Source organism: Cydia amplana, chromosome 27 (assembly GCF_948474715.1).
Source record: "Cydia amplana chromosome 27, ilCydAmpl1.1, whole genome shotgun sequence".
NCBI lineage: Eukaryota > Metazoa > Arthropoda > Insecta > Lepidoptera > Tortricidae > Cydia > Cydia amplana.
In genome coordinates, this window is record NC_086095.1 from 1,511,715 (window position 1) to 1,536,118 (window position 24,404).

The 24,404-nt window shown below is 37.9% G+C and overlaps 2 protein-coding genes across 2 annotated transcripts in view; one reads left to right on the forward strand and one right to left on the reverse strand.

Moving 5' to 3' along the window:
- The window catches only part of LOC134660497 (acetyl-CoA carboxylase), a 126,403-nt gene that overhangs the window by 67,969 nt on the left and 34,030 nt on the right, over positions 1-24,404 (forward strand). Inside the window, exons 26-28 of the mRNA XM_063516267.1 lie at positions 134-316; positions 16,111-16,250; positions 16,406-16,616. Of these exons, the coding sequence (XP_063372337.1) occupies positions 134-316; positions 16,111-16,250; positions 16,406-16,616 (534 nt within the window). The remainder of the gene's footprint in view (positions 1-133; positions 317-16,110; positions 16,251-16,405; positions 16,617-24,404) is intronic.
- LOC134660531 (odorant receptor 13a-like) lies at positions 1,800-13,546 on the reverse strand. Its single transcript, XM_063516306.1, has 10 exons — positions 13,471-13,546; positions 12,709-12,834; positions 11,562-11,698; positions 10,360-10,499; positions 9,164-9,547; positions 7,942-8,041; positions 7,365-7,460; positions 6,832-6,930; positions 5,491-5,550; positions 1,800-1,885 (listed from the first exon to the last, which is right to left on the reverse strand). The coding sequence occupies exons 1-10, from the start codon at positions 13,511-13,513 to the stop codon at positions 1,841-1,843; spliced, it is 1,230 nt and encodes a 409-aa protein (XP_063372376.1). The 5' UTR covers positions 13,514-13,546; the 3' UTR covers positions 1,800-1,840.

A 24,404-nucleotide genomic window follows, 5' to 3' on the forward strand; every position in this document is an offset into this window, starting at 1 on the left:
CAAACAACACTACAAACAACACTACAAACAAAACTACAAACAAACAAAAAATCTATCCCGGGTCTTATGGACGAGCTGTATCTTTGGTACTAGGTATATTGGAAAGCTATTAGACTTATTTTTTAATGCCCAGGTACTGATCGCCGCTCACCAACCGGCCTACGAGCTTCGCCATAACCAAATGGAGTCCATCTTCCTGTCGGCCGTGGACATGTACGGACATGACTTCCACCCGGAGAACCTTCAAAAGCTGATCCTCTCCGAGACTTCCATATTCGACATACTGCATGACTTCTTCTACCATACCAACCAAGCGGTAAGTGTTTAAAATATAGGGACCGTGCGCGTTGGAGGGTCTGCCATCTTGTGGCCTGAATCGGAAACATATGTGCACATGTACATTGCCAAAGCAAGTGCTACCATCTACCGTTCTCGTCGGTATGTTTCCTTGTGCATAGGTTCTGCCATCTTGTGGGCTACATCGGAAGCATAAACGACATATTTACGCCTCGCGCCAAAAATCTGACGGCTCCTGTGCTGCCCCCTATAGTTCATGCACGGGGCCTATACTTGCGGCGGTAGCACGGTCGCATTTTTATCGCTTGTCACCATGTTTGTCACATTCTAACAAGTATGCAAAAGTGACGGGCATAGTGATAGGCGATACAAATGGAACCATGCTGCGCCCGTTGGTCAGACAAATCTAGTCAGTAGAAAAAGGCGGCAAGTTTGATAAATCGCGTGTTAGCAACACTACGTATGAATTTTTCGAAAATCGCGTGTCATTTATATCTTATCTGTGCAACTGTTTTGTTTACATTTCATCGTTGTTCGATGTACATTGCTGCTTTTGGTTCGTTTCCTAGGGATACCATACTATAGTTTGCTTTACATTGCTACTGACATATCCAGCTTGACAGACTATATATTAGCGGTGTTTAGCGACTTCGTTCGCATTACATACATTTTTTTATATTAAAGCTTAGAAATAAATAAATGTTGAAAAATTAACTGGCTCAAACTCGCGACTCTGGATCACTAGCCCATCGCTCTGCCAACTGAGCTACCGAGACTTCACGCGGCTTTTCCCACTTTTAATTTATTTCAGAACTTTATGGCATCCTTGGCAGACGTTTCTGCTTTAATACAAAATTAATATTTTTATCTTGATTGAGGTAATTTTTCAAACACTGAAACTCTAATTATTATTTTTATAACTCTACTAGTATCCATACAATCTTTTAAACGCTTTATGGCAGGTAACAAAAACGCAAAAAAAAAACACTTTCTGTTCTTTATTTTTCGTAATTTCTTGATAAAGGCATTACATTGCACCGGCCTATTAAAATGATAGTCTGTAACTAATGAAAGGACATGTCAATCAATCTCTTTTACGCTAAAATGTATCGTAGCTTATAATTTACTTCAAGCAACTGTTCTTATTCATTACATTTAACTTCCCAGCTTAAAAAAAACCCGGTTAAGTGCGATTAGGACTCGCGCACGAAGGGTTCCGTACCATTACGCAAAAAACGGCGAAAAAATCACGTTTGTTGTATGGGAGCCGCACTTAAATATTTATTTTATTTTGTTTTTAGTATTTGTTGTTATAGCGGCAACAGAAATACATCATCTGTGAAAATTTCAACTGTTTATACTATCTATCTGGCTTCAATTCATGAGTTACAGACAGATAGACGGACTGACGGACAGCGGAGTCTTGGTAATAGGGTCCCGTTTTTACCCTTTCGGTACGGAACCCTAAAAAGATCAGAATTTGCCAGTGAAGTTAAAACCTCTATTACTTAACTAATACAACACATTTTTTGTACGAGATCTCTTAAGATCTAAGCAGTGTGAACATCGAATAAGACGTTTGTAATATCTGGAACAAAATATAAAATGAAATTGCAAAAAAATATCAAACTCATCGTTATCCAGAAGGTTTAAAGATATGCAGAGGTAGGTTTGCTAAGACAAAACTGTTATTTCATAAGTAGCAAAGTGCCAAAGAGAATTTTCATATGAAACAGTCGTCAACAGTTAAGAACATTGTGTACCGGATTACCCAATTTCCTAAAGTCGGCTTCAGAAACTCGCGAACTAAATTGACATGAGACTGACAAATAAAATGATACCAGGAATACATTGATATAGAATAAAGAACTGGATACCCAATCAGCCGGAAAAAATGGCCCCACAAAAGTGATGTTAAAACAGATCACGCATTACTTTTTCGTTTAGTCTTGTTTGAAACGCTCAAATGTGAAGTTGTCAACAATTACGAAATGTGCCGTCGAAATATGTAAAAATAACAATGATAAAACAAGGAAAAAGGATGGAATGTATTTCTTTCGGTTAGTTCTTGGGATAGCATTACATAATTTATGTAATCTGGTGGTAATTTTATGGTTTTGAATAAATTAATTTGTTAGTACCAAAGAAGGGATGTCAAGGAACAAAAATCTAATGAGTCGATGTGAGGTCAATATTTTTTTTATATTTTTATATGGCATTCGTAACGAATAACATTATGTTCAAATTCAAGATTTCCAAGAAAACCTATGACACGTGCAAAGTGGACTGCTATTTAATTATAGCAAAAGATAGGGGTGTTGCAGTTTTAAACAAGGCAAAACGGCACTTGTGTGTTCGGCCCATTTCCCTGTTTCCTACATATACACCACCAATAAGGGCTTATATCGACTAACTGTAAATGCTAAACCTGTCTGAACACAGTGACAACCACAGGATTTATTTTTATAAAGTATAGACTTTATAAAACCAAGCAACAACGGTTGCACTCCAGGAGTGCCGATAGAAGTGAAAACTCACCTCACTATGTTACCGACGCCCGGTAACACGATACCTTCATACGTTTAGCGGAGGTATTCTATTTATTTATTATATATTATTATCATTCTCAAATAAGATCACACTTTTTCAATGACATGTTTATTTACATACTGCCATGACAACGTCAAATTATTTGAACATAGGTAAAGAGTCTTGAAAAGGAGTTCGCAACATAAATGTCAAATAACATTGAGTTTTTCTTTATTGATTTAAATGCCATCTAAATTATGAGTGGCCACCTTACGGGGCTTACGGTCACGTGATCGCCTTACGCCCCTTACGGTCACGTGATCGCTTTACGCTGTCTCGAGTTTATCATTTTTTCCCCACTTTCAAAAAGTGCTCAGCGCCGCTAAAGAAGTTTTCACTACAAAAATTACCCACCCCTCAAAAATCCAATCAGTACCAATAAATGTCCACGTGCACCCGTACGATGAGTAAATGTACATCTAAAATACACAGTTATTTTAATTAATAAGTTGTTTTTATATTTAATAAGTTATCTGATTAGGTTTTTACAGCACATTTATAACTCCCGTAACTATGCCAACCTTACTCTGCGTGGTACAATTACTGTCGGTGGCGACACGAGCACGCTCGATCAAAAATTGCTGGCGGTTAAAAGGTTAAAGACGTATACTTACTTATTAAAAATTAAATTTGTTTGAATTTGAACCACGATTTAATTTTATTTGAGCTCCCGATTAAATTAAATTTGTTTTATTTATTACTTCAATTAGTTTTTCTGTACAGTAATACCTAATAAAGTGTACCAAAGTGACTCCATTCGTTCATTATTCTCGTTTGACATTGTTTGACGTAAATACGTTACGTTTAGTGCCATCGGACTAAATTTTTTAACAGTGTTGGTACCTCTGTTTGCAAATTTGACATTTAATGCTTACGACATTAAGCTCTTTTATGTACGAAACATTTATCTTGACTCAAAATTTACGTAAGCGTTTTTATCATCAATGCAAATGGTGCGAAACGTCATTGGGATCCACATTTGTTGACGTTTTTGTTCTGCTTTGTGTGTCTATTTCTTTTATATTAAGTCAGTGCAGGAATAGCAAAGAGAAAATGGTCACGAGTATATGTCGATAAAATGATATCGATAACTTCGATACGTAAGATATTGCACTCACTACCCATGTGATAATTGTTTCCTAGTTTCCTGTGTTCCTAGTTTTAGTTATTTAATTTATATATTTTATTGTATATATTTAAATGTTAGGTATATGTATTTATATTATATGTATTGTGTATATTTTGATGTACTTGCATATGTGTTAAATTTTTTAAATTGTTTTGCGGTTTATTTTAAATTTTGTTAGTAGTAGTAGCAGTTGCACCGCCCACAATCTCTCTGCTTTCCCTTAAGGTTGACTGGTAGAGAATGCTTTTGGCATTAAGTCCGCCTTTTGTACGATAAGTTTTTCTTTTGTGCAATAAAGTTTAAATAAATAAATAATTATAAAGGGGTCACAAACGATTTCGATTTATATAAATGAGACGATAAAATTGTAAGATTGTTACGTTACCGATCGAATCAGGAGGTGCGGACTGCGGATGCGAAATTGTCAAATTTCGATGTTCGTATGCAGGTTTGGGGGCAAGTTGTTAATTTCAAGAGCTCGCCAGAGAGTCAGCATTAATCTAAAATTGGTGATTTTATTTTGTACACATGTGGCCGGTAGATGAGATTGATCCATAACTATTTTAATTCTGACCTAATTGTCAACTTGTAAACTCGACATTCAAGTTGACAATAATCGAAGCAATAGGGATCACCGAGTCGATTTAATTTTTTCATTTCTAATGCTCTGAAAGAGAGTCATTGTTGTTCTAAAAGGTGTGCAGAATATGGTACGTTTCTGCACTAGGGCATTTTACGTTCCAATTACGATTTCTCGAATTCTGGGCCGCCTTCTGGGCTGGCCTTATTTATTTTATATTTTGAGCCAAAATCACTGTTTCTATGTTATCACCTAACTTGTTACTCTAGCTGTAAGTGTTTCTAACAAATAAAACAAAATAAAATGTTTAGTTAAATACAATATTTATGTTTATCCAATATTCTTGCCTCTATTACTATAAAATTGCACAATATCTGAAATACCAAGTAACATTTGTAAAAGGTTACATTTGAACTGACCGCGCAACAGTAGCGCCCCTAGCGGTGAATTTTCGCGATATTTTCTAATTCAAACTTCTTTGAAAATATCGATATGAACAGCGGCCTAACTGTGGTATCATTTGTGCCATTGACATATATATCTCAGGACTAGCCTTACGGGCAATAAGAATGGAGCATGAACGGGGCCAGTACAGCGGTGTGAAAACGCTGCAACGCGATTGGTTGATGAGTTCGGTTGGTCGGAACTAGTTGCGTTAGACTACACGATTGGCTCGAATTCGTGAGTGATACCGCTGAACTAGTTCCATTTTAAGTGCACGTAAGGCCGGTCCTGAGATATATGTCAATGATTTGTGCACTTTGACTTGTCAATTTAGTTCGGCTAATTTTGGAGTTTACTTTAGATTACCCAAATACACTTGTATTTGCTTTTACAATAATCTTACATATATTTGCTCTTTTTGCTCGTGTAAATGTTTATGTGGACTACTTACGGAGACAAACAGCTCCATGTCGAAGTCGAACATATTGAAAGCTGTGATCTTCATCGGAATCTGAAAAACAAGTTTTTAAATAACAAAAATTGTTAATTTATTTTATTTTTATTAAGAAATTTAATTCAGGCAACAAGGCCCATAATAAAAATACCTTACAGACTAACATACATAATGAGTGTCAACTAGTGTCGGTAGGAACTCGAGTCCTTTGAGTCTTTTGAAGAACTCAGCTCGTTTTTACGAGACTCGGCACTTAAAAAACTCCTGAGTCTTGTAAGTCCCGAGTCGAGTCCTTTGTCGAATTTTACATAAACACAATGCATTTCGAAATTATTTGTAAAAAAATCGAGAGGTCTCTCAAAAGGACTCAAGTCTGTACAAGACTCGGATATGTAATAAGTTGAAAAGAACTCGAGTTTAGACTTAATGGGGTATTTGACTGTATTTGAAATACATTATTTTACACCATGCATGAAATAAAGCACGAGAAGATTAAACAAACGAATTAAGATTAGAGAAACGTAGACAGCAGTTATTTATTTACACAATTTCTATTTTAAAACCCGTATAAAACTATAAAGAGTAGGTAATTTGATCGTGACGTCACATACTAGTGTTTCATATAAATTCCATACTGGCAAAATCGTTTCGACAGTTCGAAAAAAGAAACTGATTTGACTATTAGTCAAATACTCTATTATAAGAGTCTGAAGGACTGAGTACTTCTTTTGTGTTTTTTATTTATTTATTTGACATTTAGATTTTATTCTAGAAACATTCTAGACTAGTATTTTTTATACAATTTTTTTTTCATGTTTGACGATCCTTTTGTGAAATTCTTAAATTTGTGTTAAATTTGATTTGTATAATAATCCAATATTATTATGGAATAATAACATCAATAAATTGCTCTGATAATTAGCTTAAGATAATTTATAAGTATGTTACGATTCATAAGTGCTTGTTGCTAGGCCTACATGAATAAAGATATTTTTGACTGACTGACTTGACTGAGTCGAGTCTTGAAGCAGAAGACTCAAGGACGAGTCTTAACCAACACTAATGGCTCCTTTACACGATGGGCCAACGCCGGCCACTCCAAGGGACGCAGCCATGCGGTAGAATGAGATAGCAATATCACTTGCTCCCTATAAATGCGTCCCTTGGAGTGGCCGGCGTTGGCCCATCGTGTAGAGGAGCCATAAAGTGTCATTCAATAGAACTTGCTAACTATGTAAACAAAAGTATTAGTAAATTGACATTCAGTGTCAATTTTAGTATGGCGGTTTGTTTACATAGTTAGCAAGTTCTATTGAATGACACTTTAGTGTCAAATACCTGTGCGCGTGCTATCATGAAGACGATCATTTTGCGCGCTCGCTCGTCGTTCACTCGCTCCCAGCCGCAGCAGTATAGATGAGTGGCGACCTCTAGTGCCTACAGAAAGTACTAATTTATATGGGTCGTATATAGGGTATGCAATCTCGAACCAAGATTGGCGATTCGAGATCTCGCACGAAATATACACATTTTTTTGCGTTCCTCTAAATTTGTTCATGAGTGTATATGCTATTGCTATCTAAAGTGTCATTCAATGGAACTTGCGAACTATGTAAAGTTTACATTGTAAACAAACCGCCTTATTGAAATTGTCAAAAAATATAAACTTACTAGTGACTTTTGTTTACATAAGTAAATACATAGTTAGCAAGTTCCATAGAATGACACTTTATATACTATTGCTAACTATATAATTTTTACGTATTTGCTGTGACTTTTCCAAACGAGTTTTTCAGTGAAAAGACCAAAATTGTGTAGATTTTTTTTTATGCTAAAAAACGTGACATAGAAAAATATTAAAATCTACTTACGCTCACTTGCAATTTAGCGGCGTAACGGCACGGTAGGTATATGTGAGCAATGGTGCCTAGAATGAATATTAGGTATCTAGGATCAATTCCATAACCCTGTAACAAATCCTGGTATCAATACCGGCCACTTATCCAGTACGGATATGATGGTCGTTCTTGTCAACGTGACAGCGTGATAAAACGTTATTCGTTACTTTCAATCGCGCGGTGTTAAAAAGTGACAGTTATTTTGTCACGTGGATAAATCAATCCATAATAGGCCTGCAGCGTAGGTTAAATACCCGCAAATAGAGTTAGAGTGTATAGAGTTACTGTCATGATAAATTATGTAGCCACAGATTCGACACAGGCCAGGGACTATAAGATTATAAGAGCTGATGATCTTCAAACGGCTGAACAGATTTTCATGAAACATGGCTAAGAACACTCGTGATAAAATTATCTATGACACAAAAAGAACTAAACGATAATCGGTTCATCCGTTTGGGAGCTACGATACCACAGACAGACACGTTAAGGTTAAACTTATAACACCCCTCTCTTTGCGTCGGGGGTTAAAAAATCAGCATGAACTCACCTCAATAATCTGGTACATGCAGTTGCAAATCTGAAGCATAGTTGCTATGACGATTATTCCAAGCCATATGGCGAAAGTTTCTTGTATAAGTTCAACCATTCTGTAAACGTGTTGTTAGTTATTTACAAAATTAAAAGTTATAAAAAGAAGAAAGAAAAATTGTGCCTTATTTTCAAAAAATATTTATTTTACGTTCTAAAAACTAGTGATTACCACTCATATGCTTAGAGACGGATCCGTGTGTGGACTGTGTGGGAATATATATCTTTTAGTTTATTGTCATGGTAATTTTTACTTTTTATCTTGCATTTTATGTATACAGTCGGCGCCATCAGATATATCGAAGCGGCCAAGGCGTTCACGATATCTGAACAAGCACTCTAACGCTTTGACAATAGAGGCGTGCTCAGATATTTGTGATCTCATGGTGACTGTATCTATTACCTATGTAACTATGTATGTTTGTTAGGGTCAAATCTTCTAAAGTTATATTTGCCCCACTTCCCGACTTCCAATGAAGCTGAAAATTTGCATACATACGTAAGTCGGGTGACAACGCAATATTATGATACCATCGAGCCGATTTGATGATGGAGACAGGAGGTGGCCATAGGCACTGTGTGATAAAACAACGAAACTTAAGTTTGAGGTTTTAAGAATTGTCTCGATGAGTATAAGTTGCCTGTGAAAAGAAAAGTACAGTCAGCGATAAAAGCCTGTGCCAAAGACGAAATTTTTGCCAAAAACTTAGTACAGTAGAATCCGTTTATTATGACTCCGCCTATACCAACCGCTTACTATGACGCAATTACTGTACGAAGTTTGGTTTTCATATAAAATTCTTAGTGACAAAGTCGGATAAGATGACTTCGCTTACTATGACCTAAAAATCCTATTTTCATGAAATTATGTCCGGTTATACTGACACTTCGCTGGTTTTCGTGGCCGTCCCCACATCTTTCCCTGCGGGGACGTTTGGTGCGTGCGTGGCGTTTAAGTTGGTTTAGTTTTGACTCTCGGTGACAAGTTGACAATTGGTTCCAGTTTATTAAAACTCATTTCTTACAAAGGAATTCGAGATTAATTCGGAAAAATTAACAATAATAAGAAATTAATCCACTATGCTTTATATGACACCCGCTTAGTATGACGTATTTGTCACTTCCCTTCGATGTCATTATAAGCGGATTCTGATACAGTGTTAAGCATAAAGTTGTCTCACCTGAACAAGTCATTCTGCTCCGCGATAACATCCAGCATCCTCCTATGCCGACTATCTCTCTCGCTCTCACACATAGCGTCCTCCATACTCCTACAAAGCAACTCCATCTTCATACACGCATGGTTAATAGTTATCCCGAAAAACGCGTCAAAACCCGTGAAGCTTATAATATAAAACAGAGAGCAGTAACCCATATAGAAGAACATGATTTCGAAGAATGGCGATGAGAATCTGTCTTCTTTGGGTGAAAACGGTTTGTCAAGGTCGTGGATCATGTATTTGACAGGTTCTTCCTTGAATGTGTAGTTGTAGAACGTCAGGATGACAGCCGTCAGCGGGAAGGTTAGGACGCAGGTCGCTACTGTGATTGACCAGCATTTTTCGCTGAAAAAAAATCATTTATTAGATAACAATTATAACGGTGGCAGAGCTTAGTACAGGCAAGTGTAAAAATATGGGTGCACTCATCATACTCAAAAAAATGTATGTCCCATAGCTCTTATGTCAGCCAATTAAGAACTATGGGACATATTTTTGAGTGAGTTGAATGCCCACATATTTCTACACTTGCCTGCACCATCGCCCACACTGTCAATTGACAGTTCGTAAACACATACAGTCAGCAGCAGAAGTTGCTAAGCGGGCGAGGTGTTCAAAATTACCTTGACACGCACTTATTCTCTTAACAATAAAGTTGCGTCAAGATCATTTAGAACACCTCTCTTGACTGTACCTACACATAAAATATAGTTATTTACGATACAAGTGCTAAAAATAGGAAATTCGCAACGAGTGGTGAAGGGAGTGTTTTAAATCGACACGAGTTTCGAATTACCTATTCGCAGATGCGCACGTGTATCGTACAACGTTTTACAGTACATATGACCCTTTGAATTTTACATAATAGTACATAGAAGTATTAGAACAAATCAAATTATTTTCAGAAAATATTTTAATTTGTAGGGGGCACCATAAGCCTTCAGTAAGAAAGTGCATATACTTGGAAAAATTCGACCAATGCCGCTGTGGCCCGGTGGCCGAATGGCACAGGCACCTGCCGCGATAGCAGAGGACGCTGGTTCGATTCCAGCCTGGGGCACTGGAGGCCTTGGTCACTTTTTCTTAGTATATGATATTTAATTAAGTTTGTAGTTACATAATATCTATGCTTATTTATTATCTAACGGCAACTGTACCTATAGTATTGCGTGTTCTGTATGTGCCGACGCGCAATTTCCTTGTGTTGTTCGGGCAGGGTGTTGTAGCGAGCGTGGTCGGCGTCCATTTTTTTAATAATGCTCCATGCTTCTTTCCTACTGTAGAAGAACAGCATCATCTGTGAGCAAATACAAAAATCCATACTAATATTATAAATGCGAAAGTGTGTCTGTCTGTCTGTCTTTTCACGCTTAAACAACTGAACGGATTTAGTTGAAATTGGGTATAGAGATTGTTTGAGTTCCGGAGAAAGACATAGGGTAGTTTTTATCCCAGTGGGTGGTGGCGCAAGCGCGAGCATGCGTCCGTTCCGTAGCGGTGCGCGGCAACGGCTATGGCTAGACACCAAAATTGGTGTGGGCCGCATGTACTTGTAGGCACTTGTAGGCGGATTAGACTCTCGCGCGAGCCACGAGACGAGCCGCGAGCCGCGCCACGAGACGCGAGTGTAAGCGGTGGGCTCGCGGCTCGTCTCGTGGCTCGCAAGCTCGTCGAGCTAATATAATTTAAACACTAACGGCACGGCATAAGGTTTATAACCGAATGACAAGCCGAACGCGAGTGTAAGCGGTGGACTCGCGTCTCGTGACGCGGCTCGCGGCTCGTCTCGTGGCTCGCGCGAGAGTCTAATCCGCCTATTGTAGCGACGCGAGCCGAGTGAACCACGCCCGGTCATGACTACATTTGATTGCAAGTTTGAGAAATAGTTATTTGTACAACAAGAGATCAAAGTTTGATATTTCTTCGAGTGCTTATTTTGAGTCCCGTGCAAGCGAAAGATTCTATAATAGAATCTAATTTAGAATCTTGAGCGTAGTAAGGGACTCAAAAGCGCACGAGATGTAAACAACTTTGATCTCGTGTAGTTCACAAAACTTTTCACCTCAGCAGTGAGAACATATTAGAGAACCCGAAAAATGTATTCCTTCTTCATCACTTACCTCTATTCACTCATGTTTTCTTAAGATATACCAACAATTAAATTTTCACCTCAGCAGCTCGAACAAGGGTACTTTGCTACTTAAAAACAGTGAGCAAAATCGCATTTTGCTCACTGAATTTTGCTCATTTTGTCCCACTCAGTGAGCAAACTGCGATTTTGCTCACTGTTTTTAAGTAGCAAAGTACCCTTGTTCGAGCTGCTGAGGTGAAAAACATATTACTTATTCTGTGACTATACCTTAAAGACTGCGCCAAGGAACGGCCCAATGACAGTAGTATGCCGAATGATATTGATGATGTCACCTCTAAGCCAGCTATTCCACATGTCCAATAGGATTGACACGCATAACGGTGATACGGATACTAATATCGTTACTGCAAAATAAGTTACGATTTAATAAGTTTTTGGCAAAAAAATCATTTTTGGTACAAGCTTTTAAATAAATAAAATAAATATTTATTTATTTATTTTATTTATTTAAAATGTATTATGGCTTAAGTCTCATGCCACTCTGTGTTTGGCATAAGATTTAATATAGTCACGATCGTTAAAGTGAAAACTCAAGACACTTACTGAAAGTGATACAAATGTGATTTCACACAGTGTCTTGAGTTAAAAGTCAAGAATCTTCAAAACAATACTCACAAAAAACACACAATGTTGGGGGCGATCACTAGTAAATAGAACGAGCATCGATAATTGAGTTTATCGATATAGGAAGACCCTACCTGTCAAGAAAATTTGCCCCACGGATTCCTATGTCTGCTCATGACACTTTTTGTAAGTGATTTCACAGAGTGTCTTGTCTTGAGTTAAAATACTTACTGTACGGTTACCATCAGTTTGTCACTGACATAAACGCCGTCGTGTACTTTCTATACATCCCGTTTGCACTAATATGCGAGTGCGTGCGAGACGTATAGAGTATTCTACACATTTCAGTATTTTGCGTAGGATACAGCATGCCGACGATCATTGTGAAAGTTAATAACTTATACATTTCACTAAGTCTCTTGAGTTAAAAGTCCGAATACCACTCTACAGACGTTAGTGTTTGATATAGAATTGAGTATACTAACGATCATTAGAGTGAAAACTCAAGACACTTACTGTAAGTGATTTCACAGTCTTGAGTTAAAATACTTACTGATGCCAACTATTCCACACATTTCGGTGTTTGGTGTAGGGTACAGCATGCCGACAATCATTGTGAAAGTGGTTAACTTATACATTTCACTGAGTGTCTTGATTTAAAAGTCACGAATGCCACTCTACAGACGTTAGTGTTTGGCATAAAATTGAGTATACTAACGATCATTAAAGCGAAAACTCAAGACACCTACTGTAAGTGATTTCACACAGTGTCTTGAGTTAAAATACTTACCGATGCCAACTATTCTGCACATTTCAGTGTTTGGTGTAGGGTACAGCATGCCGACGATCATTGCGAAAGTGATTATCTTATACGTTTCACGGAACGGTTTGAACTCCAGAACCTCGGTTGCTGGAACTACAAAGAGATAAAAATCGGATCAAAATCTTGATTATTTTCGTCTCAGCAGAGTTTATAAAAAATCGTAACGCTTTTTAGGGTTCCGTACCCAAAGGGTAAAAACGGGACCCTATTACTAAGACTCCGCTGTCCGTCCGTCCGTCCGTCCGTCCGTCACCAGGATGTATCTCACGAACCGTGATAGCTAGACAGTTGAAATTTTCACAGATGATGTATTTCTGTTGCCGCTATAACAACAAATACTAAAAACAGAATAAAATAAAGATTTAAGTGGGGCTCCCATACAACAAACGTGATTTTTTACCGAAGTTAAGCAACGTCGGGCGGGGTCAGTACTTGGATGGGTGACCGTTTTTTTGCTTGTTTTGCTCTATTTTTTGTTGATGGTGCGGAACCCTCCGTGCGCGAGTCCGACTCGCACTTGGCCGGTTTTTATATTTTAGATCACAATACAGTTACTAAAACTTTAAATAGCAATATTAGTAACTTTAGTAACTTCGTCGATTCAAAACCTGATTTCTTGACTTTCGCTCGATAGGAAAAAAATCACGAACATAGGTAACGCACCTTAAGAATTTGTAACAATTTTGGACGTAATATAAAACAATGCTAATTGATTTAACAAAACCTTACCCAATGGAATTGTGCTGGACTCTTTCCGTCGAAACAAATTCATTGCGTCTTTTTATATGTAACTCTGTTATAGAAATGTCCTATAAAGTAACTTGCTAGGAACCTAAATTAATTTGCTACTTGATAGGAATCAGGCTGTCAGCAAGTCTGTAATAAGGTTATTTCATCACGAGTACAGTCGAGCTTATTATGGTTGGGTACTTTTTAGGGTTAGGTATACCTAGTAATAGTAAATTATACTCATGATGAAACCAGAAGTATACAGAAGCGGATTTAGGGGGGATGGCTAAAATGTTAGTTCTAGTTTTTTAGGGTTCCGTACCCAAAGGGTAAAAACGGGACCCTATTACTAAGACTCCGCTGTCCGTCCGTCCGTCCGTCCGTCCGTCCGTCTGTCACCAGGCTGTATCTCACGAACCGTGATAGCTAGACAGTTGAAAGTTTCGCAGATGATGTATTTCTGTTGCCGCTATAACAACTAAAAACAGAATAAAATAAAGATTTAAGTGGGGCTCCCGTATGGTTTTGTTGTATAACAAACGTGATTTTTGACCGGAGTTAAGCAACGTCGGGCGGGGTCAGTACTTGGATGGGTGACCATTTTTTTGCTTGTTTTGCTTTATTTTTTGTTGATGGTGCGGAATCCTCCGTGCGCGAGTCCGACTCGCACTTGGCCGGTTTTTCATATGATTAAGTCGGCTAATTCTAGTCTTTTTTGTTGTGGTAAAATTTAAAAGACCCTGATGCTTTCAGTTCAGTCACTTATCCAGTTTCCACTGTACCCGGGTTTTAAGTTAAGCGACACACATCTATAGTCTGTCAAGCCAGATATGTCAGTAGCAATGTAAAGCAAACTAAAGTATGGTATCCCTAGGAAACGATCAAAAAGCAGCAATGTACATCGAGCACCACACGCGATTTTCGAACAATTCAAACGTAGTGTTGCTAACCCGAGATTTTTCAAATTTGCCGCCTTTTTCTACTGATAAGATTTGCTCGACCAAGTATACTTTCGAAGCCGACTGTACAGGCAAGTGCATAGTTAATGACACGACGACATGCGAGTTACACCTTATGGGTTTGACGTTCAAAAGGTTAATTCTATACCAATAATAAAAGATATGCTATTACATGAAGTGACGTATCAAAGGTTCTGCGTTACAGAGGGCATACCGCGAACACCGACGTTCGCAAATCCGGACATCTTTCTCCTTTACTCCAATTAATTTGAATGAAACGGTGGTGACACCCGAATATTGTTTTATCCTTCTTTATTAATTACTCCCATAAGGTATTAAAGGTGCCCGAAGTATCTTTTTAAACCTCGAATCTCATTCTTAATATTGTACTTACATGCTTTAAAATGTAATATAATAATATTTATATTATAATCTTAATCTATACTATGACAGTTATCTTAAATAATATAATGTTTATACGATTTTTTCATATCCAATTAGCGTTCTATCATTATTAGTTTAGTTTAGTTTATTTATCTCTCAATACAATGTTCATTAGTTAATGTAAAGAATACAGAAGCAATTACTTATCGTATAGCGATCGTTAGATACAAAACAAATAATTCTATTACAATTTATATCATATTATAGTCTAGGAATAGTTATATACAAAAATATTCAAATAGGTAACAAATCATACAATGTCAAAATTTATAGTATAATGAAAAATAAAAACAATTGTAATATGGTACTACAGAGTACCAATCAATAAATAATTTGAAATTTTAAACAATGTCAAGTTAAATACAAAAAAAGAAAATATATTCCTTTACTGAATATAGGGATTTCTTTAGTAAAAAGGTTTTAAGTTTGAGTCTGAACTCACTTGTCTCATTTTTTAAGTAATTTGGTAGGTGCTCGTATAAAGTCGGACCTATTACACGTGGGTTTCTTGCATGCAATGCTGTGCGGCGCGGAACAGTCCGAAGTTTTCCCGTGCTACCGAGGCATTTGCCCACAACTTCCACTCGCTTAAATTGAGACAGGTGTATACGCGTGAACATAATGACCTCGATGATGTACTGAGTGGGTCATAATTTGATGTTCAGCAAACAATGCTTTACAGGACTGCCTCTGTTTTAGACCGAGTATAGTCCTCAGTGCCCTTTTTTGCATGAGCAACACTCTGTCCGCGTCGGTCGAGTTACCCCACAAGATCACGCCGAATACCATAAGCAAGTGGAAGTATGCATAGTATGCCTGCCTTAGCGCAGCACTTGAAACTAATGGCTTCACCTTGCGCAGTGCAAAGATCTGAAGAAGAAGAAAGAAGATTATTAAAACGATAAATATTCACAGTCACCAAAACCATTACAACGTCAGTCAGCCGTCGTTATAGATGTGTTACACGTGTCTAATCGTTACCAACGCAACGTCTTATAAAACTTGACACATTAACTGTTTATTCGACCCGCGTTAGCAACACAGCAAATACGTCTTTTCTCAAAAAACGCGATCACGACGCCATCTATCGGGTCCAATTGTAAATCTAAACCATCCAGGGACCCACCCAAGTATACACACAAACTTTCATCCAAATCGGTCCAGCCGTTTAGGAGGAGTTAGGTTACTTACACACGTACAGAAGAATTATTGTATATATAAAGATAATCTTCAACAGGTAATCAACGCCTCCCTCGAGGTGTACGTCCGCCGCGCCTACACCTCGTACGAGATCCAGTGCCTCCAGCACCTGGACCTGTCTGGGGAGCTGAGCGTGGTCCACTTTCAGTTCGTGCTGCCCACCGGACACCCTAACAGGTGTGTTTCTAGTTCCAATATCACATAGACACCTGGAGCACCTCATACGAGATCCCGTGCCTCCTAGACCTGGAGAGCTGAGCGTGCTGCACATTCACTCCGTGCTGCCTGAAGCTAAATAAAAATATTTACTAAATTATTATATTCGTCCGCAGAATCCCTCTGAGCCAATCAGAGATCGAGCTGGCGTCCGCGCAGGACGCGGAGGGTATACCGGCCGAGCTCTGCACCGCGGCCATGAAAAAATGCCACCACCGCACCGGCGCGTTGGCGGCGTTCGACTCTTTCGAACATTTCGCGCAATATGCTGACGAGTTGTTGGACTTGGTTCATGACTTTGCGAGCACTGCGAGTGTGAGGAGAGAGGTAAGAATATATTTCTAAGACTGCTAACCATCTTGGTGTGATAGATATTGGGAAATGGCAACAACGCACCTGGGCGTTGGCGGCGTTCGACTCTTTCGAACACTTCGCGCAATATGCTGACGAGTTGTTGGACTTGGTTCATGACTTTGCTAGCACTGCGAGTGTAAGAAGAGAGGTAAGACCATTTTCAGAACATTCTGGATAAAAATCTAATCGTACTGATATCGAGCTTTGCACCGTCGTCATGAAGAAATGCCACCACCGCACCGGGGCGTTGGCGGCGTTCGACTCTTTCGAACACTTCGCGCAATATGCTGACGAGTTGTTGGACCTAGTTCATGACTTTGCGAGCACCGCTAGTGTGAGGCGAGAGGTAAGACAACTTTCAGAAGATTCTTGGTGTGATAGATATATTGGGAAATGACAACAACGCACCGGGGCGTTGGCGGCGTTCGACTCTTTCGAACACTTCGCGCAATATGCTGACGAGTTGTTGGACTTGGTTCATGACTTTACTAGCACTGCGAGTGTGAGGAGAGAGGTAAGAATATATTTCTAAGACTACTAACCATCTTGGTGTGATAAATATTGGGAAATGACAACAACGCACCGGGGCGTTGGCGGCGTTCGACTCTTCCGAACACTTCGCGCAATACCAATAATATGTTGACGGCATATAATACAGATTTCTGCAGGTTATTTAAGTATGGCAGCCATACGCCTCACGTCCCCGACAAAGTAAACCTTTTTGGCCAAATAAAAATATCTCAATATCAAATAAATATGATTGATTGATTGATTGGTTGATTGATTGATTGATCTTTCAACTTGTTAATAATCTTTATTATACACGTGTTGCTAATCTAATTGGTCATCAGGGTTCGAAATTATCCAGATAATTATAGTCTATGGTCATTATCGCGATAAATATCGGATAATTATATATAATAGTGCTATATTTATTTTCTTTGAATCTTTGATAGTAAAATATAACCGAGAAAAGATATGCACTGCCTTTTGCCTAGGGCTTCCAAATACCGGACTTCTCACAATACCGGTATTAATACCGAAACTGTCTTCATCAATACCGGGATCCCGGGATCCCGTTATTGGATATGAATCGCTTAAAAATATATAGTGTTATTAAAAACAGGAATTAGAAAGCTCACTAGAATACCAGATATGTCCTTAAAGCTATTACAACAATAAACAATCAATACCGCCATCTGCAATAATTTTATTTCACACTCCAGGTTGGCAATAATTTTATCCAATTTGTTGACTTCACCTCACCAGTCACATTTGTAGTCCAACTTAACCAACTAAACAACATTTTTTCAAATTTCCGTCAAAATTGGTTTGCCATTATTACAATTATCCTTGCTCTTTCGTTTTATTTTTTGATAAAATTATAAGAACTAATTATGTTAATGTTAATGTCACTATCATCATATTCATCACTCACATAACTTCAGGATTCATCCACCACCAACCACCAATAATTTATCTGACGCATTCGGCAACGATCTTGTTTCAATAATAAAAGCGGGCTAGAGACCAGTAAAGTTAGAGTTAGACCAAGTAAAGTCTGCAACGATTTTGATAACATACGCAGTACGCAGTGCAAGTATTAGGTATTTATACGTCATGATTTCATAGAAATTTGACGTTTAATATAACACTTGCACTGCGCGTGCTATCAAAATCGTTACAGACTTTTCTTGGTCTAACTCTAGATGCGTCTGACCTTTAGTAAGCTTTTTGATACAGCCGGATATAATGGATTTAAAGGGTTTATACTGCGCATTTCCCTCATTTTTTAAAATACCGGGATCCCGGTATTGCCTTAAAAAATACCGGTATTGAAAAGTGCTATTAAAAAGACGGGATCCCGGGATCCCGAAATACCGGGATCCCGGTATTGGAAGCCCTACTTTTGCCCTTGGTCTCGTATTGTGCCCCCAGAGAATTCGGGCATTTCATATTTTAGGTTATTATCAAATCGATAATTATCATTATCAGGAATAAAAATCACGATAATTATCAAGATAACTGTTGTATTTGTACTTTTGTGAATGGGTAATTAATTAACACGCCATCATTAAAATCACAAGACCTTTTATTTAGCAAAACAAAAATTAAAAACTGAGACACTGACAGAACTGTCAAGAAGGCCTTAGACTAACTCTATACATAAAAAGAAGTATTCATTGTTGCCACAATAACTATCATTGATAATTATCCTTAATAATTAATTATCATTGATAATTATCCTTTCGAATCCTGTTGGTCGTCAATACTTGTCGGCGCACGTGCACAGTGCGCCGGAGCACGCCCCGCTGCAGTCGTTGTGGCCGCAGTAGGAACTGCATTCGTACGAACAATCGCCCCCGACGTACTTCTCCAAGTTGTCGCATCGGTTGTTGGTGGTTAGCCAGCGTCTGTTGAGAGAAAATCAATCAATCAATCAATCGATCGGTCAATCAATCAATCGATCAATCAATCAATCAATCAATCAACCAATCAATCAAGCAATCAATCAATCGATCAATCAAGCAATCAATCGATCGATCAATAAATAAATTAATCAATCAATCTCGGTCAAAGGTACTAGCTTTTATTGATTGCTGACTGTACTTTTAACAGGCAACTAATATTCATACCTCTAGCCTCGTACAGCCCACCATACAAAATTATAGCCAAGGAAATTTGAATCTTGTTGAATTTTCAATTGGGTTGAGTTTCATTTGTACGAAAATTTTACGAGACAAATGAAATGCTACCTACATTGTTTTTAATTAAGGTTGACATTCCATCGAAACTGAGTGTACATCCTAATGTACATTGGGCGGCACGAGGCTAGAGAACTAATATGATATGATATGATGGATATATAGGTCAAAATATTTGACCTTACTGTTTTATAATTCAGGTCATGAAATTGAAGGTTACGTAATTATTACAAGTGAGCAATCAGTGTTTGACGCGTACTGTTAATACATTCAGTGCCGCAAACCCGACTATTTTTTGATTTCGTTCCCAGGCCGGACGACCCGATAGTCGGGATCGTGGTACTACAGCTTTATATGAAGAAATTGTGGTGGCATATGATGCGGATCGGCCATTTTATTTAAAGTTGTCCCCTACACTTTTTTTTCAAAATTGGGATTTTTTATGTTATTTCTACTCAGAATCATGAGCTCTGTTGATCCTAATAGGAGAAAAAAAGTGTCCCAAGATTTCCATACATTTTTCGATCTTTCCATTCCGAAACCGCCATACAAAGTCTATGAAAAAATGGTAACGGAATGGGAAAAAAACCTTGGGACACTTTTTTTTCTCCTATTAGGATAGAAAGAGCTCGTGATTCTGAGTAGAAATGACATATAAATTCACAAATAAAAAAAAAAGTGTAGAGGACAAAGTTTAAATAAAATGGCCGATAATTTTTAAAGTTGTCCCCTGACACATGTTAAGAGACTTAATAGTCCCCGGCAAGCTCGGCCGAATTTCACCTTCCCATACAAACGGAGTTTCGTTATCATTTTAAAACTACGTGTTGGATTGTAATGAAACTTTGCACATACAATGACATGAGGTATATCTAGGTCTGTAATGAGCTTATATAGCTCCAGTTTATAAAACAAACGAAATAGAGCATAAACAAGTTTGTATGAAAAAGTTAAATTCGCTGATTTTTTTAAACTATGGTATCTGAAGCTACATAAACTATTTACAGAGCTAGATGTCGTGGGTAGTTATTATTTGTACATGGTACCCGCATTCATGTCAAATAAACAGTTGCTGTTTTACATTGATGTGTTTCATTACATTAGATAATCTAGATATACCTTATTCTATTGTTAGTACAAAGTTTCAGAGCAAACTATAGCTACTTGTTTTAAAATGAGAGCGTAACTACGTTTGTATGGGGAACTGAACTTGCCGGGGTTTAAACCCTTCTTTTTCTATATATTATATCTTGTTTATATATTAAAAATATTAATAAACTACGTACCTATGCCGACTCTCACTCACATCCTTAGGATTGGCCGTGACCATATTCACAAGCAACGTAGCGACTAAAAACATCAACACACATTTAGAATACATTTTACGTGATGTCCGAGCGAGTGACGGGTATAAAATGATATATCATACAAGCGGTGTTGCCAGAGCATAGAAAGCTAAACGTACGACTAGGGTTTAAAAAAAATTACGATTTATCCAAAAAAAGGACGGTTACATAAAAAAAATACAGCGTAAATCGTTTAGAAGCGGGCTATTATTATTTTATGTAAATTGATAATCCACTAAAACTGCGTTAGTACGCAAAATGTAGTTGGTCAAAGGACTGTCTCATGTCAAACATAGACAGAGATAATCATACTATCTTTGTCGTACACTAGTACTAGCACCCAAAAGAAAAGGATGAGTATAGTTTTTTGTTCTTATTTACTGACAAATTTGGTTTGACCATCTATCTATAGTAAGGTACAAAATTACTCATACTTAATCCGTATTAATATGACTAATTGATTATGCGCATAGCTGTACATATTTTAATGCAAAAAAGCGTACTTTTTTGGTCAATCATAATTTTTTCTACGCAATTTTAGCATATTTTTGATCCGATCATACGAAAAGTACATAACATCGTTCTAAAACCTACGGTTTGGTCAAAATGTACGAATCTAGTACGCTTTTGGGCGTTTTAGTACGCTTTTGGGCGTTTTAGTACGCTTTTGGGCGTTTTAGTACGCATACTCTTCAAAAAGTACGTAAAACAGTACTAAAAAGTACCACTGGCAACACTAGCATTATATGGCCAGTGATTTTACTAAAATATAAACTTTATGTGGTTATAATAAGGTATATATTTGGTCAATCAGCATACGTATATGGGCAGTATAACTAAAATGGACCTTAACTCCATGCGATAAGGTATACATTAGCTTGGTGGGTCTGGGAAAATCCAGTCGGACCCGTGTGACCAGATTTGATAGCGGGACATTGATTACTTCCTACAGACTTCGCATAAGAGCTGCGGGCTCAGCACGGTTCCATTTTTATCGACTATCACTATGCCCGTCACTTTCGCACTTACATACTTGTTAGAACGTGACAGGCATGGTGATAAACGATAAAAATGCGACCGTGCTACTAGGGCTTTTATTTTGCTATAGAATCTTATTTTTAAATTTTTGTGGTTCTGGGGATATATTGATTATTTAAATTAACCCCGTACTGCATGTAATAAAAATAAAAAATATTTGTTTTAGAACTATTAAAGCTGTCGATAGATTTGAATATTATATCCGCCATATTTGGCTTCGTATGCGGTAAAGGGTTAAAAATACCTGTCTAAATTTAGGCTACCTATGGCTACTTTCTACTAACATGCTTGGGAGATGACCTATTATGAAATGGTCTTATTGCTAAAAAAAACGAGTTAACTATATGTATAATAAAATGTGTGTGACCCGTAAAATGTGACATCGAATCGCCTTATTCATCATCATTATTTTATTCAATAACAATATTACATTGTGTTTGAAATCTTAAATCTAGGCACATGCATACAAAAATATATTACAAAACAACATCATAACCACCAATAAAAAATAATTAATAATACACCATCAAATAATAATAAAAAGTCAAACAGATTAAAGTAGAAGTCTCCAAAATTAAACAAACATGAATTAATAAATTTAACACAATAAAGAAAAATGTCAACAAGTAACAAGTAAAATTAATAAAATAATATCATTAAAAATCAATTTGCTCTATCTAGTAGATAAGTCTGTGCAGCGGGGAAACACGACACGCAAGAATGCCGGGTAGTCTGTTTACTGCATGTATAATGACCTCATATTGTTATTCTCTCATTATTTTCCTTGTTATGATTTTGGTTAGAATATAGAATACATAGACTAGGAATCCTCTAGGCGGAGTTTAGAGCAATTATTTCATGAAACCGATGCTGCCAAAAATACTGGGGTGCGGGGGACGAGGTGAGCGAGTCCCGTGCCGTGATTGGTCCGCTCAAAGACACGGACCAATCACGGTACGGGATTCTGACACTTTGACTCGAAGATGGAGTAAAACTACCGTATATTTGTGGCAGAGGTTACTATGCTCAGTTTATAGAATATTAATTAATCCGTGTTTTGTTTTGTTTCTAACAACGTGAGCGCGTACGTTATTGTGTCACATTCTTTTCGTAGATAGAGGAAAGAGAGGTAAATAGGACAATCCGATAAAAAATGAGTCAGTCGTCAAGGAAAAGTTTAGTATTTTGCAATATCTTATACCTTTAAACGAGCAATTCTTGTTTATTTATTTATATTTATATATTTCGGGGATCTCGGAAATAACGATTTCGGTGAAATGTACTATATGGGGGTTTTTTTTCGGGGGCGAAAAATCGGTCTTATCTTTTTATATGTTTTCCGAGCAAAGCTGATTTACGATGCTCCGATATAAATACAATGCCGCGCGACGCTGTGCGGCGTAAGCGCCATCGACAGTAAGGTCCCTTTTCATAGATAATGCCCCATATTGTTATTCCCTCATTATTTTCCTTGTTATGACTTTGATTTGCATGGTTGTCAGTTTTAGTACCGTAAAACCTACTTTGCTCAAATTAAATAAATAAATAATTATCAGGGGACATCTTCACAGATCAACCTAGCCCCAAACTAAACAAAGCTTGTACTATGGCTGCTAGGCGACGATATACATACTTATATAGATAAATACATACTTACATACATAGAAAACACATCATCATTTGATTTTACCAGTCGCTTTTCGGTGAAGGAAAACATCGTGAGGAAACCGGACTAATCCCAATACGGGCCTAGTTTATCCTCTGGGTTGGAAGGTCAGATGGCAGTCGCTTTCGTAAAAATTAGTGCCCACGCCAGTTACTGGGATTAGTTGCCAAGCGGACCCCAGGCTCCCATGAGCCGTGGCAAAATGCCGGGACAACGCGAGGAAGATGAAGACGATGATACATAGAAAACACAAATGACTGTGGAACAAATATTTGTGTTCATCACACAAATAAATGCCCTTACCGGGATTCGAACCCGGGACCATCGGGTTCAAAGGCAGGGTCACTACCCACTAGGCCAGACCGGTCGTCAAGGTCGACATTTTGGTCCAGTATTCGATATTTCATTTCGATTTTAACCTCGTGCCGCCCACCATACAAAATTATAGCCAAGGAAGTTTGAATCTTGTTGTAATTTCATTGGAATTTCATTTGTTCGAACATTTTTCGAGACAAATGAAATGCTACCTAGTTTGTTTTTAATTAAGGTTGACATTCCATTGAAACTGCGGGCCTACCGCGAACCACGTTCGACGTGTTTCCTCTCTGTCGCACTTGTAAATTCGTACGTAAGTGTGACAGGGAGGCAACACGTCGAACGTGGTTCGCGGTAGGCCCTCTGAGTGGACAGTCAGCAGCAGAAGTTGCTGACGTTTTGAAATGTAGGAATTTTGGTAAATGGTCATAACTAAGACCCAGTTATCTTGTCGCACTGACATTAATTATCCGTAGAGCGTGAATGTTTTTTTTTATCGACTATCTTGATATCGATGTTTATTATAATGCAATTGAATTTTCGCCTTTTAAGTCTATGTTCCATCTCAATCAATACGTCTTGATTACAAATAAATAGGTAAACCGGCGGTTTACATTCGCGTGCGGGCCACGAGCCCACCGCTTACACTCGCGTCTCGTGGCTCGGCTCGCAGCTCGGCTCGTGGCTCGCA